General features: G+C 36.6%; 1 protein-coding gene across 3 annotated transcripts in view; it reads left to right on the top strand.

Annotated features, from left to right (window-relative positions):
* The window catches only part of HHIP (hedgehog interacting protein), an 81337-nt gene that overhangs the window by 3142 nt on the left and 58713 nt on the right, over positions 1-19482 (top strand). For all 3 annotated transcript variants that reach the window (XM_075035573.1, XM_075035556.1, XM_075035563.1), the window contains exons 2-4: positions 4239-4434; positions 11151-11307; positions 12111-12312. In XM_075035573.1, the coding sequence (XP_074891674.1) occupies positions 4239-4434; positions 11151-11307; positions 12111-12312 (555 nt within the window). The remainder of the gene's footprint in view (positions 1-4238; positions 4435-11150; positions 11308-12110; positions 12313-19482) is intronic.

Here is a 19482-nt window from a genome sequence, read left to right as displayed (position 1 = left end):
ATCCCCTTGTTTAAGAAGGGCTACTACATCCCCGTCAAACATTATAATATCAGTTTTTCTAAAAGTTTGCTTACAGCCCGACAGGCAAAGAAGTCCCCTCTACCTTGGATGGTTTCACAGCCAAGGCTGTCAAGGAATGGGTGAAAAGTAATTGTTTTCAAGTGTGCCCTTTTACAATCATTTGTTTGCTCTGGCTCTTTCACGAACAAAGGCTATTGTTGAACACATCCAACTAAACAAATAACTCATCTTGGGGTCCCTTTAACAGCTGCCTTAGTACAATGATCTATTTACATATTACCCTAAAATTGAAACCGAACTCTTTAATGACATAATCCAGCACTATAACACAGAAGAAGCATATGTTCAACCCAACAGCTGAACAATCTCGTAAGCATATGATTTTTAGACATAAATGCTTGTATATCAAATACGGCTTAATGCAATGACTTATTTCACTGTTTTGTTGGGTTTTTTTTCTATGAACATCAAAATTATACTGCCTTTCTCAAACTAGGTATGGCAGAGTACAAATGACAATATTCAATGTAAAGAATTTCTGTCTATTGTGTCATCTTCTGTTTCTTCTTCTTTGCACTATTCTTTTTGTTGATAAACCAATTTAGTATGCTATGCTTTCCTGCGCATTCCAGGATTTATCTTACCTTTAGTCTACCCGTTTTACTTTCATGTGGCTAGAGATTAAAGGATGATCTTACAGATGTTGTAAATTAGTCAGCAGCAGGCATAATCATTATTAGGCATGTTGCAATAAATGTTTGGAAGTTTTACATATTTTCCAGAGCACAGTTAGTTTAAACCACTGCAGTTTGATGGTTTCACGTACGACTTTAAAAATTGAAGCAGGAAATTAGTTTACATTTCTTTAAAAGACCAAAGCCATTGTCAACTTTAAGGTCATTTTCAAAGTCGAGATCCAAAAGAAAAAGCTTCATTCAAATAAGTATTTCAGCTTTCGCTTAAAACTGGTTTAATATACTCCAGGATAAATACATTATTGATTTACTAAAATTCAGAATAGAATGGTTGTCCTATCTCCCAGCCAGGACAGAGTTATACATCAGACCTCACACAGAGCAAATGTTACCGCCCTGTTTTGCTTGAGCATTCTAAAAGTTAAATAACATTGTACTTGATTTTCAGATAATTGATTGACTCTCATTCCTTAATCTTCCGATTAGCTATTATATGACCAAGATTCATTCCAGAAATGACATGAGGGGGTGAATTCCTGTGGTCAATTCCTGGATAGCAGCTGCTCAGGGGGATTAGGATCCTTTTGTCTTAACTTTGAGGACTGAAATGTTGGCAAGCATTACTTCTCCTGTATCACCAGGCAACGTCAATTACGTTTTCCACAAGAAACAGTAAATTAGCTTTGCTATCCTGTAATTTATTTTTTTTTTCCCCTGTTCACAATGTGTTCTGGAGTCTTCCAGTACAAGTATAGTTTTCTATCTGCATTACTGTGGAGTTAATTCAATAAACGCACTGAATATTTACCTAGTAATACCTCGTGTTTACTTGTACTTCTAAACACACCATCATACTGCTACCACAAGAAAGCCTGCTGCCTGAGATCGATCATCTCCCTGATGAAAACATCCGAGACTTTTGCAAAGCAGGTGATACTACTGAATGTAGGCAAGTACTTTGAAGAGTCATGGTGCACTTCCCTTTGGTGGAAACACCAAACCAGGTCATTTCATCCTTACTTTAGGAGAGCTCCCAGCTTCTGGGTGACATAATGTTCTTTAAAAGTAGCATTTATGGACAGTGCTTTCGATCGTCCCCTGTTGGCTTCAGACTTTGTTCTATTTGGCAGGCAATGACTTGACTGAATTATTCAGGCCATTTCCCATCAGAACCACAGCAACACAAAGTACCAAGGTCAGGATGCCATCATCCCTTAAGAAAGTCTAGCTATTGCAGAAGATTGCCTCAGCAGTGTGGATTACTGCAAGTATATAAAGCCTGTTCTCTGCTACCTGGATTGCAATCCTAGGCAGCATTAAGTCAATTTCAAAGTTTTAGTTATTAAGTATTTTGGTTATCGTTTATTGTAGTTATATTTTTACTTCTTGCCTTCAAGGCATATTTCCCCAGATCTACCATATCTAGCTAGAGCAACATCTGAAACTCGAGGAGGAAGACTAAGGTTAACGGTTCTGCTGCTATGGCCCAAATGAGCAATGTAGCAAAAAGAATCTAAATTTTTGGGGGAGAGGAGGGGCTGGGGCTGTGGAAAGAATTCCCCAAAGAATTCAGGGCCAGTGCAAACATTTTGCCATACATGCAACATGCAATTAAGTGATTACTGTCTTCAAGGTTTAAAAAAAAAGAGATGACAAACCCTTTCCAAAAGAAGATGTAAGACAATTATATTCCCAAGAAGGGTCTGAAGAGAGATAATAAACCATACATGGCAGATGTTAGTCACAGTACTTAATTGCAGGTGCTATGAAGCCGAGGATAGTCTGAGAACAGGTGGTCTAAAGAACAGAACGCTTAATGCATTTAACGATCCTGGCAAACCCGGAGAAATTCTTTTTGAAGCCAATGGCAGCTCTTCCAGAATAAGGATAGAAGCCAAATGGTGGTGTTCTAATCAGTGGTCCAACTTACGCCACTAAACTTTAGTACACGTTTCAGATGGCCTTTTGACCATATATGTATGGTAAGACTAAATTTTCCTGGAAAGAGTTTGTCTTCTAAATTAAGGTTCCTTTAAGTAGGATTATATATAACTGTACAGGCCATATATTGTGTAATATTTTGATTACGTATCTGTTTAAAACAGTGGAGAATGCATTTCTCTCAAGTGTTTGAGGTTTATGTAATTGTGATCCGTAAATAAAATGCTGAGTTCAGAATGGTGTTATCGAAGTACTGCATCCTAGAAGACAGCCGACTTATGAGACAGCATACTCAAACATATCAAGAGCCTTCATGCATTGAATAACTCATTTGATCAAAACTAACTTAGATAATTCCCTTCAGTGTTACGTTGCGTGGGAATGACATTGGAAAGTCCTTCTACAAATCAACTCAGAGATATGAACTATAGTAAAGCTGTGTAATCTTTTCATAATTTCATAAAAAATGCGCTTTTTACAAATTTTGCAGAATACAAATATTTAGTGCATTAATATTTCTTAACATAAGTGTCTTACAGTCTTTGTTTATAACTGTGTTAAACAAATAGCAGAAAGAACCTGCGCTTTGGTTTTGCATTGGATCAGATTCAGTCCCTCTCAACTGAGAACACATTTCCCACTACCCACCATTGGGATGAATGATCAAAAAACAATCCATGTGGTTAACAATAGATTAACAAAGTGCACTGCATTCAAAGACTAATAAAGAAGAGTATGCTGTTTTCCATTATTTTTCACGATTTGATGACATTGCGCTCCTTAGGCTCCTGTGTTTACTTAAACACATCATCAATCGTGGTTTCATGCTTCTTCAAGTACTATGCATAATATATGCTCTTTTTTCAGGACAAAGTTACAGTTTCAATATTGAGACAAACAAGATGTTACGAACAAATTCTACTTTTTCACTTATAAAGAGAAATGTCTGAAAACACACAGCTTTTCCCGCTTCCAAGTAGTTTGCATTAGAGAGAACAAAAAGCAGAGCAGCTTTTAAAGTGTGAAGTATCCAAGGCACCTGCTGAACTCCGCAGCAGCCATTTCAGCAGCTGGACTGTGGTATCATTCACGATACACCTATTGAACAAATACCTAGATATGGATTTCCTGATGTGTTTTGATGGTAGAATTTTAATTTTTAGTCTCTAAATACCTGAATAGGTCACCTTACAAGTTAGGTTTTTAAGTATCTCTCATAAGAGAAGTGGGCAGAAGGCCTGCTGCTGTAGCTCCTCCTTATATAAATGATCCCTCTCGTTCAGAGGTTGCCTATGTGATTAAGAGATTGCAGGCTTGAGTCCCTCAAATAACTTGAGTACTATTATTCTTATCTGAGAAGGAGAAGCAAGCGCTTAAAATCTCACTGTACTAATGACAGATTACACATTTCATAGTAATAATTTTTGCACTTCCGGAAGGGTGATATGAAACACAATGCATTTATACTAACTGTATTGGTTCTGCTGGCATTATTTATTACATTAGATCATGCAATCTTTTTTTTGTGTAAGATGGGGATACAGGTCATATGTTTATTTTTCTCTGGTTTGTGGCTTACAGATACTTTCTGTTACCAACAACACAGAATGTGCGAAGCTACTGGAGGAAATCAAATGTGCACACTGCTCACCTCACGCTCAGAACCTATTCCACTCACCTGAGAAAGGGGAAACACCTGAAAGAGAACTAACTCTTCCCTACCTGTGCAAAGACTATTGTAAAGAATTCTATTATACTTGCAGAGGTCACATACCAGGTAAAACCTATAACAAAATACGGGGCTAAAGGATGTCTGTTTTGAAATGCTGATATTGCCTGAGCGGTTATAGATCTAGCTCTTCGCTAGGTACAATCCCCATTGATATCCAGGGGATTTTCCCCAAGCAAAAGCAGAATATCTCAGGGTCTTCACAGCAGATCTTATGCAGTGAGGTAAATATTTTGAGTGCTTTCTTGCCACCTGCCTACTAAAACTCCCCATGAAACACAGGATTGTTTGTTGTCAAAGGCACCTGAAACTATGACCTTTGCTGAAATATTGGCGTGTTCATTCAAATCATGTAAACAAGCAGTTGGCCATCCAAAAGGCTATTCTAAATGATAGATAGCTTTAAAATGCAACAAATAAAGGATGCTGGCTGTTTGCTGTAGACTCTAAAAGCTGATGAGTAAAGTGTTTTTTCTGGTTTTGTTACCCTAGAAACTGATGTTTTTTCCACTGGGTTTAAAGCCCATCGAAATCAAAGGGAGCTATTTGATAGACTTCTGTTATCTTTGAATCACTTCCAACATGCTGTTAACAACCAAATTCTTAACTAACCTAACACTTCCTCACTATAGTCAGTAGAGTTAGCTGGACATCCAAAACCAGATTTTGACCTGTGTTGTCTAAGGCAGTCACCAAATGTGTGCTATCACTTGTAACTATATCAATAAAATAACCACAGAAGATGGTTCTTTTAGAAATACTGTCTTAGTACACTATTATATTAAATAACATCTTTGGTATTCTCAATAGTAAATTATTTATATGTTTAAGACTCTCATTTGTAAACTATGCTTTTTTTCCCTGTCCAAACACTACTTATAACTAATGCCACACAGGAGAAAATAATTAAACTGGTTAAGATTTTTTTTTTTTACTAGCAACACAGACTGGAAAAAAGAGTTGATAACCATACGAAAATGAATTTGTGAATAGTCATTTTTGACATACAAACACAGTGTTGTAATATAATACAAACATATTTGAGTAAACGGGGTAGTTTAAGTGGATGAGATTTGGAGGAGGGTTTTTTAATTGCATGTGTACAGTGTGTACTTGTTTTCTCTGAAATCCCAAGAGTGCAGGGGTTTTTTGCAGCGTTCTTTCATTGACTTGAGAAAACATTTTGAATTGACTTACATTTTCCCTTTACTGTGGTTTAACATGTATCTCAACCCATTCAAATATGAAAATATTATTATTGTCTTTATAAACTAAGAGATGTTTCTAAGGCTTTCTTAAACCAGCTGTTTCTTGCTCTTTATCACATTCCCCAAAGCAAAGCAGAATAGATCACAGTTGCCAAGACTGCCTGCTGAACAGCGATAACAGATTAGATATTCTAAATGTTTGGCCCATATAAGAAGTCAGCACAAAGACTTTTTTTGACATGAGTTTGTAACTAGTGCAAACGATTAGCATATTCTGCAGATCAAGTCCCTTATAGTTGTTTTACGAAGTTCTGTGTTTCTGAGGAAACAATTTGTTTAATGGGGAAAAATGAAAGAGGGAAAAGGGAGAAAGAAGGAGGACGTGGAGGGAGGGAGAGAGAATGAGAAAGGGCTGAGCAGCACAGGAGCTATAGCCACAGGAACCTCACTCCTCAGATCAACATATGTGGTGACGAATGACAAATTTATTTTTCTACAAAGTTTGTGTATATGTAAAACTGCTGAAGTGCATCAAGATGTCAAGTGCTTTTTGTGACCACCCAGGTTGCCTTGAAAGATAACCAGATGAAAGCATAACTTTAGCACTGGACAGAGCACTGTGCTTTGCAGGAAAAGAGCTTACATACTTTAGCGTCAGTTAAAATAGGATTTTTCCTACATCAATCAGGTGCTAATAATCATTCTAAATACTTGTTCTGAAAGTGGGTTGTACTAACAAAAAGTTGTTGTGTACTTACATCCACCAACAGGGTTAATTTGGTGACTTGACTGGTACATATGGTTATTGATACCTATACTAGGATTTCCTGAAGGTATTAATTAAGTAAAATTCAGGTTCCTCTTTTTGAGAAGATGGTCTGTAGGATTTTTATATCGTTTAATAGTCTTATACGTTCTAAAATATAAATTATTAAAGTAACAACTTATGTGGGTTTTCTGTTTTACTTGTGAGACCCGTATATCCATAAAAATATTTATTGTAAAAGAAAATAAAAAATAGAAAATGTGGAAGCTATGTTTTCAGCTTAGCCTGGACGATTAAACAAAGAGTTGGAAAGTAACAGGCCCCCAAACCCAAGGTCTCTGGCAATGATTCACTGTGCGTTTGTTAAAAAGTCAGATAATTATTCTTCCTCCATTAGGGAGTGCTAATTGTTTCTGAACACCAATACAAAGGAGTTTAAGGAAATTGCTGACTACAAAAATAATTTTATCCCTTCAGTCCTGCACAAATGAGAAATATTATTAGCGATTTAAGACAGCAAGCATCTTTTCTGGAATTGAAATTTTAGCAGTACATATTAACCAAGAAGACTGAGAAATTATACGTCAGTTCTTTTCATGAGTTAGCTCCAGAAATTCATTTATTGTTCTGTCTCTTTTTGCAAAGACGAAAACTGTAGCAGATCCTTGGTTAACTCTTTTGAAGTCAGCTGGTTTCCCACCAGTTATGACTGTATCAGAACTTCCATTGACTTCTTTAGGAATATCCAAAGAAAAACTGGACCTGATTCTTTATTCAAACAGAGTAATAAAAATAGCTGTTAAGATTGTATGGATATGTTAATGCAGGAGGGTGTAATGTTTCACAAAGTCCATGAGATTAGAACTTCCCTGCTTCATCCCAGGTGACTGTTCTCATTATTTCTCATCTGATCTTTACTGTAAGCCTTAGTTTAAGTGATTACTGATGGAGACATTGGAGTTAAGTGACTTAATGGAGTATCTTCAATCGATATGAATTTTAAGTTTTCCAAGGTCATAAGAGAAGACTGTCTAATATTTATTATTAATATAGCTAGTAAAGAAAGGCATGGCTGATTCTGCCTTTCAGCATGAGCAGAAACTTGACCCATGCCAGTGGAAGTGACATATTCTAGCGAACAAACCTTTGCCACAGCCACAGTGCGTTCTGCCATCCAAGGACATCAGACAGATTTTGAACTATGTGCTCTCCATTATTTTCATTTGAAGAAATGGGTTCCAGATGATTGTGGGTGAGTTCAGATCCAGGCCCAGATCTGAATCCAGGCATTACCAGAACAGATGCTTGATTTGAATTTTTAACTCCAAACAGGGGCACCCCAGCCCACAATGCTGGAAATCTTAAGAAATTCTGCAACCCACACAACACTTCCAGAAGTTCTAACATAGTTGACTACAGTCGAGTACATTTTGAAACAATCAGTCTGGAATCACCTCTTTGATTCATTTTTCACTGAGAGTTGAGAAGAGAGTGGAGAATGTGGTTTTAGTGAACAAATTTACATCTAGCTGTCAAAAGTGCAAATCAGAAAAAGAATAACCAAACCAGGAAAATGCTTCTTTTACACAATACTGAACTGTATGCTCAAGGTCATAGCAGGAACAAAGCAGGTGAGCCTGATTTCCAGATGGTCTCTAAGCCAGTGCAGGTCTACTCAGATGAGTGGATGATATTCAGTCCTGTGTGCAGTGCAAACAAGGAAAGGACTGAATAGGAGCCTGACTTGCTGTAAAGACCGGGACAAATGCTACCACAACGTTTGAGTTGTACATCAAAGAGAAGAGGCAGGAGGGTGGGTAAGCAGGGAATCCAGCAAAGTGGAATTTGGTGAAGGTAGGATAGGAAGGAAGATATGGTATGAGGAATAACTGACCGCAAATATGAGTGGAGAGAGGAGGTGAGGATCAGCTGAGAGCAGAAGTTTTCCTTTGAAAAGGCTTGAAATCATGCAGCTTATTCCCACAGTTTTTTATAAAGGCAAACACAGAAAGCCTTCACTGTAACTGCCTTAGCTGAAAAGTCTGTAGTTTGATTCTTGTTTGCAAGACAGAAAGTTTTAAAAGCTTAGAAATGCAAGCCTGTGCAAAATCTGACATGTACTACACTTAAACATTATGTTTAATCTTCCTTTGTGATTTCAGTTTTCTTTGTTAACGTGGGCACTGCTTTGTCAACACATACACAGCTGGTAGGAAATTTGTAATGATATGTATGAGTCTTTTAAAATAAAGTAATAAGGACAGAAATTCACACGGGACCAAATATTGCTGTCCTTATTAGGCATAGTTTTCATAGAGGACAGTGAGAGCTGTATTTGAATAAACTCAGACTGAGCAAAATGATCTTTTTTTTTTTTTCTACAAGAATTCTAGTGCTTACAGGCACTTGTCAGGGACCATTCTTCTGGACACTGCACAAACACTGAACAAAATGGCAAACTCTACACTTAAGACCTTACAATCTAAGCACGATAAAGAAAACATTAAATGGCTACAAACAGATAGGGGAGGCGGAGCAAATGTTTTGCTAACGGTCTTTACTGAAGCTGTTAGTATGTTGAATCTAGCATATATAACAGTTTGCATCTGATTGTTACTTGAAATGAACATGTACCAAGTAAACAATATGGCCATGATATGCTCTGTTTTTCTGACTAAAGGTAACATTCAAGCCAAGACTAGTTTATCTTTAGTAAATAGTAGATGGTATACTTGGAAAATTCTACAAAGTATTAGAAATTGTACACCTCTAATTTGCTATTGCATTTTCTTGAATGACCCACTGCATCTAGAGAAATAAATTATTAAAGACAAAACTGTGTCTTTTTAAGTCAAATAATTCAACAGCAAGATTTTAGATTACCTTTGCTTTTGGCATTATATCTAGCCTTGGAATACTACTCCATGATTATATCAGAGTTCCTTTTCAGTTGTTCCACTTGAAATTATATCTCCCATTTTCTCCAAATAACTACTATAAATTAAAACCAGCTCCTCAGAGATGATATTTACTGAAGCTCCAAATCATGGTAATTAAACTTTTACACCACAACACACTACCATGTGTTTCCAGATATTATTTTATAGAAACCAAAGGCAGGCTTTGTCGTGTTATTTTTCCAATATTTTTAAAGGAAGATGCATATGAAAAGAAGTATAGTTGGGTGGGAAAGGCTTTCCACTCCACAAAAATTCTGGGATCTAAAAAATTTTCCTATTCCACATAAGGAAGAAATTGAACTCTTTCGAAATTTTCCATGAAGAAAGCCACAGAGAGACCACCCCAGGATAGCTAATAAAGTCGTTGTTAGGACATTTACTTGGGAAATGGGAGACTTAGGGTCAAACTCTTGCCTGACAGATGAGGGGCATTGACCTGAATATTCCTCTTCCTAATGAAACACCCTAATTACAAGACACTGGAGTATAGCGATAGGAGGTTTCCTGTCTGTTTCTCTCTTCTTCATTTAGACTAGATGTTTGAGTTTGGACCAGAAGCATCATGTTAACTAAAATTTTGTCAAAACTGATAATGTTTCTGAAAGAGCTTTGCTTTTAAGAAATTGGCATTTTCCAATGAAACACAGCTTTCCCTGATCAGCCCTTCTTGCACGTTGTAAGCCAGAGGTTTTACAGCCAAGATCAGTGGATTACTGCATTATTCGCAAGTGGTAAAGCCATGCATTTAGCCATAAATTAGGCCTCTAATTCCAATTAAGTGCTAATTCTGTGTATCCTATGAGTTATGTCCTGGACTGTAGTACATACTACAACGGTATGCCAATAATGCAAAGAGGAATGAAGGTAACTTAAGACATACTATCTTAACAATGTTTTAGTAAAATAGCACATGTATAACTAGCCAAATTCTATCTTCTTAGATTTAATACTAATGATTGAAAAATGGATAGAAATGACTAGAAATAGGTTTGTGGACAGAAATAGATATTTTTGCTGTCATTAGACATAGCGTAATATCAGTAGTGGCAGGTTTTTCCTCAAAGGCTCTCATTTTACCGACTTCTTGTTTCCCTGGGTCTTTGAACTCCTTCCCATTTTAACCTAAAACCTAAAGACCACCTTTCATCCAAGCCAGCTTAAAACCAGCTCCAATTCAGCATGAGGCATATCCCCCTTTTCAGGGAAGTAGACCTCGCAATGGGACACTGTGTTCACCCACCCTAATGCTGGGAGTCAACCAGAGGCCAGCTGCACGTCAACACGGTGCAGTTTTCAGCAGTACTTCTCGCTTTCCGAGACAAGTAATTATTCAGCTCTCCGACTGATGTCCTTTGCTGCCAGCATTCTACAAAGTCTTTACTGCATGTCTTTTACCCAAGTCTTTACTGAAATTTTTACTACAACAAGACACTTAAAAAAAAGTTAAATGAAAGCTGCTCAGGCTATTTTACAGCAGATACTACATTTGATTAATCGGGTTAAAATCAGGGCAAAGTGTATCAGAGCCTCAACTCCAAACTTTGTCTCTTAATTTTTTAATGAGTAAACTGTAGCGTCATTTTTAATTAATTGGTATTTTTATTTAAGCACATTGAAAATAAGGTTTAATAGAAATACAGATGAATAGACTATAAAAGGTAATACTCATTTTGTATTTATTCAGAGCAGGCCTTTTTCACAGATAGCACTTTTTTTTAAATTACTTCTTTTTCCACTCAATATATAATCTATTTAAAGGTTAGTTTGATGGCACAAAACTGCAGACATGACAACACACTAAATATTTGTATGCTCTTTTGCATTTTTAAGGTTTTCTCCAAACTACAGCTGATGAGTTTTGCTTTTACTATGCAAGAAAAGATGGTGGTGTATGCTTTCCAGATTTTCCAAGAAAACAAGTGCGAGGGCCAGCTTCTAACTCCCTGGACCACATGGAAGAGTACGACAAAGAGGAAGAGATCAGCAGGTTCATAAAGATAAATGCTGTTTAATCTGAAAAAAAGACCCTAGCAAAGCCTGTGGTTTTCACAGTGAAACAGCTCAGTGTGTGCTTATGCTCAGCAGCTGTGTTTTCCAGATGTTACTTTCTTTTGCTGCTGCTAGTGTATGTCAAAAGAGAAAGTTACATTAACTTCAATATTTCAGTACCATCTGATATTTGTGTTTCTGAAAAGGTGTTAGAATCCCGGTCTGAACCACCCTGGGGATCTTGGTTATGGTCCACCCTGTGGATCATACATAGTTCTAGGAAGTCATTTCTACCTGGATTTAATATTGCTAAACAACTACAATAAGTTTATTAGTAAAATATTTATCTCATTATTTTCAATTTATTTCATTCATGTATTTTTCTTCCTGAAAATAATTAAATTAGATTGCCCCATCATAAGTCATTATTTTTAAATGGGTTTTAGAAGCCAAATTTTGTCAAATTTCTGGAATTTACTATGTTTTTTGTATTGTACAAATTTTGTATTTATAAATTGTTCTCTTTTTATACCAATTTTTTTCTCTACTTCCTCTACATTTCAGATCTAAGATGAATTAATTTTCTTTTTCTTGTATACAAACTAAATTTTGCTCAAGTGAAGTTCAAATTGATTTTCAGTATTATATGCTTGCATACATTCAAGGAAAGAATTTATTCTGGATCGTAGAACTGTATTTTTAATACCACTGCAGAACAATCATTTTATCATTTAGGGACATTGTTGTGTCATGGTTACAAAAAAGAATAAATTTCTCACTATTTTTTTTAATTTTTTTTAGAAAACACAAGCACAACTGCTTCTGTATTCAGGAGGTTGTGAGTGGACTAAGGCAGCCTGTTGGAGCAGTACATTGTGGGGATGGATCCCATCGCCTGTTTATTCTTGAGAAGGAAGGATATGTGAAGATTTTCAGTCCAGAAGGAAACATACTCAAGGAACCTTTTTTGGATATACACAAGCTTGTTCAAAGTGGAATAAAGGTTGGATTTTATACTTATCTCTACCTGTTTATATTTTAGCCTGTATATGGGGAAAAAGGGAAGAAACATTTCTCAGAAATTATTTTAATTTAAATAATAAAAAAGAAGAGTAATGACAACAGACGCTGTAGTTCTATCTGGGAAAGAAGTGAAAACTTCCTTGTTTCAGGAAGGGAAAACATAGCATCTTGTAACTGTCATGACATTTTTCTCTCTCTCTTCATTTTTTCCTCACTTTAAATTCAGAAGAAACTATCCAACACGAGCATCCCACAGCATTATCTTTGTATTTTTCATCCTTTGGGCTCATTTCCATCCCACTGAATTCAGCTGAGTTTTGCTGTGATTCCAGCGGGGAGCAAGTTTGGCTCAGGGCCTCCCCTGACCTGAGGGTCCTCGGCGATGCCCGGGGAGCCGGACACGGGAGGGGGCCTGGGAGTGCTCAGGGACCCCCGGGAGAGGGGCAGCGGTGCTCGCTCCCTCTTGGCTCCACTTCAGATGTGCCACAAGCTGCCCTTGGTGGGAGGCTGCTTGAAAACGGCATGTATTTGAGATGCACGTGAAAAGGGACTGACCCTCTAAATTCAGGAGGGCGACCTGCGGGCGAGTTGGTGCAACAGTTTTCCTTGTATTTGATGGGAAGACTTTCATGGTCGGGGGAGTGAATGGTGAATGGGCACTGGTGGGAACACATTGGAGGGTGAGGGTGGAGGTAAGAAATTACATCTAGGTATGGGGTAAGTACTAATGGAAAACTCGTATGTCTAATGGAGAGTATTTTACTTTGGTAATGTCGTGTTGTTCCGTGTTGATTTCTTGTCACATTTTAGAGTGGTAATGCAAGTACAATCCAGATATATAAAACCTTAAATTTAAATTTAAATTGTAATCAGGTTTTGCTTAGAACAGTCAGGACTATATATCATAAAGCCTTCATGGATGAAAAATATATTGACATACTCTTGACAGAGTAATCTTAAATAATAATTGTGACAAACTATATCAATTTAAAATGCATAGCACGTGCTAACTAATCATTTTGTGTTTCAGCTATAAGGGCAATAAGCCAATTAAGATAGTCTTTTTCTGAGACAAAATCTCAGAGGTTTTTGGTTTGTGTTGAAAGAGAGAGAGAAATTAAATACATTACACCTTTTTCAGGAAAAGAACCAATGTATATGATTCTGTGATTTCCTGAACACTTCCTTTTCTGCCTCTGTAGGTAACCATTATGTTCAAGTACCAAAACAGGAGGGACTTATCAGGGGTGGTTTTGAACATCAATCTAAGGCTGTTTTATCTTTCTTAACCAAAAATTCTGATGGTTCATACTTGTGAAAAACTGACACTGAAACTTTCCACAGAACTGCTATCAGTCCCCAAAAACCCTTTCTCGAGCAAACTTTTACAGCTGGAACTTAGAGGCAAGGCTAAATGGAAAACTGATTTTGCATGCTTCTGAATAGGCAGTAGCCTGCTTGATAAGACTCAACAGCTACCCTCAGATTCAGATTCAACTTTTAGTTCTGTTTTAAATCAGTGACCTGATCTTTTTAGTCTTTACTACTCTAACCATCATATAATACTCTAAACTGGATCTGTTTCAACTATAACATTTTGTGTAAATAATTTGATGTTCTCTAAGCTAGAAAGTCTAATTCAATTCCCTGAGATAACAGTCCAGTGACTGAGGATAATTGTATTGCAGTGTTTAATGCAGGCTGGCAAGAACGGAGGCTTTATGTACTTCACAGGTAAGGAGAAAGGGAACGTGCCTAGAAGCAATAATCCAGCTCTTAAATAGAAAGGGGAAAGAATTTGAGGAATGAGTACATTATATAAAATAACAAATAAATAGAATAAAACAAACACCACATAATCCAAATGGTAGTTTTAAAACAAGGGTTCTTAAACATTTTTATGTTTATGCCCCACAGTCTGATTCCTAAAATCATTGTCCATGGTCCTTTACCTACAAGGATGCAAGATCACTGCGACAACAGTAGCAATTATGCCATCAAAATAGACTATTTGAAGGGTATTTGATTTTACTTACCTGTTACACACTTAAAACTAGAAATCAGTAATGGAGAATACTATGTGGACAGACAATTTTCCAGCAGGCAATGCAGATAGTGTACAGCCAGCGATTAAAAAAAACCCCACTATCTAAAACACTGCATCCACATGCAAAGGGTGAGAATTGCTGAATGTGTCCTCTGTGCTTACTCAAGAAATGCTTGTAGTGTCAGGTAGATGAATTTGTATGTACACATTTTGCTTGATGTGCCTGATTCTTCTCATACAGTGGTACAAGTGAAAAAGTAAAATGAAATAGATGAAGTTTTAATTGTCTCAGATCAAATTTAGGCCCATATGTTCCAGTGAAGTGTTTTGCCAAGGTAACATGTTGCTTTTTTTGAGTCCTTTGTTCATTTACACAGATTCATAGATGTTAACCCAAATATCTAGTCAGTTCCTGTATAACAGTATCCATATAATGTTATTCCTGAATTAACATAGAGACTGTTCATTGAAGTAAAAAAAACCTGCTCACATCTTTTCCAACCTTGTGGCAATGGTAGCAAGAAAAGGTAAACAAATTTTTCCCTAAAAATAAGTGTAAAAATTTTCTCTCTTATACCCAAGTGTCTGGAAATACCAGTTTCTGTTAATTTTTTGTGTGTATCTGAAATACGAACAAATACTTAACTCTAGTGACAATAGTGAAAATATTCTTTCAAACTTTTATGCCTACTGTAATGTGGTAAACCTCCTGCAAATCTGTAATTCATCCCCTTCCCTCATGTATTTGGATCAAAGAGAAAGAATAATTTTCTTGTCAGCTGCTAATGTCACATTTGCAGTGCCTGACTCCATGATGTGGGGCGGCACATGGTAAGTGAAGAATCCTCCTCTCACAGGGAAGGGTGTTGGCTTTGTTACTGACGTACATTTTCAGATTACGTGCATCATTTTCTAGCTCAATTAGAAATGCAAGACAGAGGGAAAAAAATGAATAAAAAAGAAAAAGCTTTGTGGATGTAGAAGCTTCTTTGTTTAAAAAGTGGTTAAGGAACTGGGGCAAGATCTTTCTGTGAATGCTTTTTTTTCTCTTTGGTCAAAATGTAGCTTTTTACTCAAAAGGTTCTAATATACAGATTTTTTTGATACTATTTTGTTCTTACCCTGTTTCCCTATCCGAAGTACACTAAGGTGGCGCTTAGGGACATGCTTTAGTGGTGGACTTAGCAGTGTTAGGTTTACGGTTGGACTCGATGATCTTAAAGGTCTTTTCCAACCTAAATGATTCTATGATTCTGTATGTTGTAATAATGCAGCTGTAGTCGAATTTAAATTGGTGCCTCTGAAAAGCATTTTGGAAAGCTATCCCAATAAGATATTTTTAATGTTGATAGATGGAGTAAAATAGTGGTGTTGATTTTCTCATCTTTTCCAATGTAAAGAGGAAATTTAGGAGTGATAAAATCATTATATTGTCACAAAGCAGCAAATCTGTTGCATGATAATTTTCCAGAGAATGTACTTAAAACTATCTTGAGGCTAATATAACCAAGAAACAGAAGTGACATATTTCCTTCTAAAAATATTCTTCTGCTTTAGTTCTGATCTCACTAACATCATTTCGCTCATCACAGCACTGGCAGTCAGATGAGGAAAATAATATACAAAAATAGAGGAAGAGAGGTGTCTGCATTGTATAGCAATCAGCAATGATACCCTCCTAAAAAGATTCTGTTTTGTTCCTCTAATGGAACTAATGGTCCCTGTGTTGATGAAATTCCTTTGGAGCCCCTAATGTTGCTGTGAGCGAGCTTGTAGGGCTTCTTCACTGGTCCTGCTAACCTAAGCACGTAAATAGGATTACTTGGAGTTGCTTCTTGTAGGTCACTTCTGTGAAGGTCTGTGGATATAAACGGAAATTAAGTAAGAAGAGTGGTACAACCTGATGCATATGTTTTATTGGTTCATTGGCTTTTAATGTTCATTGAAGTCATTGAGGTCTCTGCTTGAAAATTGTTGCTTCAGTAAAATCTACTGACAGTTATGTGATTTAATTTTAAGGAGTTCAAATGAAAGAGAAGAAGTGATAATTTTATATGCTGCCATTATCTCAGAAGGAATTAGCACAAGCATGTAGAAGTATTTCATAACAGAGAGAGAAGCCATGAATGGATGATGGTAGCTTGTGCTTCCTGCAGGCCCTACTCGAGAAAATTACATGCAGGATTCCTGAAGATTAAAAAAAAAAAAAAAAAAAAAGCTCTGAAGAGCTTAAGAAACAATTTTTCTTTGCACATCTCCCAATTTCTAATCCTCTTTGACAGCACAGTTAGCAGGAATGCTTTTTTGATCTTCTATTTTTCAACTTAGTTGTTGGAAGCCATGAATGGATCTTAATGAAGAAGTTGCTAATTCAACATCTGTGGCCCTTTCCAATGTATTTTATGTCACACTGGCTACATAAGTATTGTACTATATGTGGATGGATTGGGCACTTGGCCAAGTTCCTCCTGTCACCCTTAGCCTTTTCTTCCTGATCTCAAGAATGTGGTGAAAAGAAGGAAGCTGTGCACCTCAGTCTTGCCCCAAAGTTGAGTAAGGACATGAGTGAGACGTGCACCTGTAACTGGAATCTAGGACATGCACCTGGGCTCAACTATTTAGGAATATATAGCCCAGTATAGTGGAGAAAATACTGATTCCATCACCTGTGCCCATTAATATTACAAAGTATCCTGAGTATGTGGCATGTATGTAGAAGAAAAGAATAAGCATTTACCAGAAAAAAACTCTAAAACTCTGCTCCCCTGTTCTGGTGATTTACTGCTCCATTATGTTGTGGTGAAGAGAGTTGTAGGTACAGAGCAACACTTTACAGTTGTCCCTTCAAAGTTATGTAGCAAAGACAATTTTTGATTAAAATATTAGTACCCGTTTTTTCTTTTGGACTGATTTTCACTACCGTTATTTTCTTTTTGTTTTAAACTATTGCCAAGAAGAAGAGAGGTGGAAAGTTTGAATGAGAAGCTATTGAACTAATGATGGTAATACTTTTATTTCACTGGCATTTAAGGAGACCTTAATCAATTATCAATAATAAATAGTCCTGATGTATCTGAATCTACTGTCAGAAAGTTAGGCAAAATAATTAAATGCTTTAAAAGTATCAGGCAAATATGATTTTGTCCCATAAGGCACTCAGTAGGAAAAAAAGGATCAAAACATTCTAAATACTAGAATTTAATTATTTCTTGAGATGTAGCAGTGCTGAATATGTTATTATTACAAGATCAGTCACCTTGTACTCAAGATTGTATCTAGCTTACAGAAAAATACTGAATGCTTTAGCAGTTCTCCAAATTTCCTTACTCCTGTGGCTGTCTTTTATCTTATTAACTGTATTATTTCCTAAGATTTGGAAACCTTTAGATTAGTAGCAGACACCATAAAATATAGCAAAACCTATTACATCAATTTTCACTCACTCTCCTGTGTCCTGAGCCCAAAATCATGTATTGGTCTAAAATACATTGTTTGGAAGGGAAGGCATCAAGGTATGATTTGGCAAGAACAAAAAAGGAACCACTTCTCTTGGGAGATAAATGCTACAATCACATTTCAAAATACTTTCTGTAAAGCTAAGTAGCTCTAGGACTGCAACTGTTAGTCCTTAAATAATTTTTGTGGTCCTTCCCTACAATCATTCAACTTCCCAACATCTTTTTAAAATGAAGGACCTCAGAACTGTACAAAGTGGCCAAGTTTACATCTTACTACTGCCAATGGTAAAATCAAGTCCCTGTAGTTACAAGGTAGTTTTCTACCTATAAAGCCACCGACTGAACTAGCTCTTTGGGTATGGAATTGCAGTTGGGCTTCATGTTCAGTTGCTTGTCATCTCTGATCCTTAAGTTATTTTCAGTTTATTGCTACTTTTTTTGATTGTGACAAAGCTCTGGTATAGCTCTGGTGCGTATCTGCTGACTACAGGGTCATAAATTGTGCAGCCAGCAAGAATGGCTGCGTTCTGTTGCACTTTGCCTCACTCCATGCCTAGAGTAGAAACCCCTGCAAAATGGGTATCCTTAAAACTACCGTTATGGAATTAGCACTTGTACTTGTGTAGAGATCTTTTTTTTTCTTTTTTTTAGCTAGTAATAAAATATTCTTAGTACATCTCATAGGAATACTGTGATAAAAGGCAAAGCCTCTGAGGAAGGAAAGGGCAGGGCAGGGGAGGGAAGGGAAGGGAGAAGGGACAGAAAATCTCAATGAAATGGTATTGGAGATCACTGTTAAGAATATATGAGTTAGACTCCTTGACCTCTGTCACCTTCTTCTCTACTTGAAGACTATGGTTTTCCTTGTCACAAACAGATTTTAACAGAAACTTCCCCTAAATCCTAAGCCATAATCACCTTTTTATTTCATCTTTCTTTCTTTCAAGTTAATCAGTAAGACTAGTTTATATGGGTTTTTTAATTCCCAAAGTTTTTTAAATGCTATATTCCTATGTAATTCCTTGTAGATATTTTAACAGCCAGTTCTCTTTGCAGTGAGAAAAATATAGAAATATCTGACAATTATTTTGAGTGTATGCTCAGCAAATTTCCAAGTTATAGTCTTAAGAAAATTTAAAACTTAGATATATTCTTTACTGTATGTTGGTTAGTTTTTATATCAGAGCACAAGTACATTCAATCCTGCAAAGTCTTATTCATGAGTGATCCAGTGATTCAGGTAGGCATCTTCTGTGATGCCATGAAGAGTGCTGTGGAACATAGCAATTCATGTATTCAGTATAAGACAATTAAAATAGACTGTCAGAATTAAATATGCTAACTATGCTGCTACGAGCCAATTATTCCAGAGCTTCTCAGGGTCAAATGAGCACTTTGTCACCATAGGCAACTTTTTGCAGGAATACCGGATTAGTAGTGAAACTTCTACTATGCCTTCATGTTTGTATCGCAACATAACATTTAATCACATGAATATGTATTACTCAGATCATTCAATGCAAAAGACAAATTAAAAAAAACAAAAACAAAATACCACTACCTTCAGCACTGGCACATGTTTCAAGGAGCTTATAATAGGTTGTGCAGAGTGCTGCTACAGAAAACTACAATAAACCAGTGATAA

The sequence above is a fragment of the Buteo buteo genome, chromosome 1 (genome assembly GCF_964188355.1).
Source record: "Buteo buteo chromosome 1, bButBut1.hap1.1, whole genome shotgun sequence".
Taxonomy (NCBI): Eukaryota; Metazoa; Chordata; class Aves; order Accipitriformes; family Accipitridae; genus Buteo; species Buteo buteo.
Note: the sequence above shows the minus strand (reverse complement) of the source record. Positions and strands in the feature narration are given on the sequence as shown.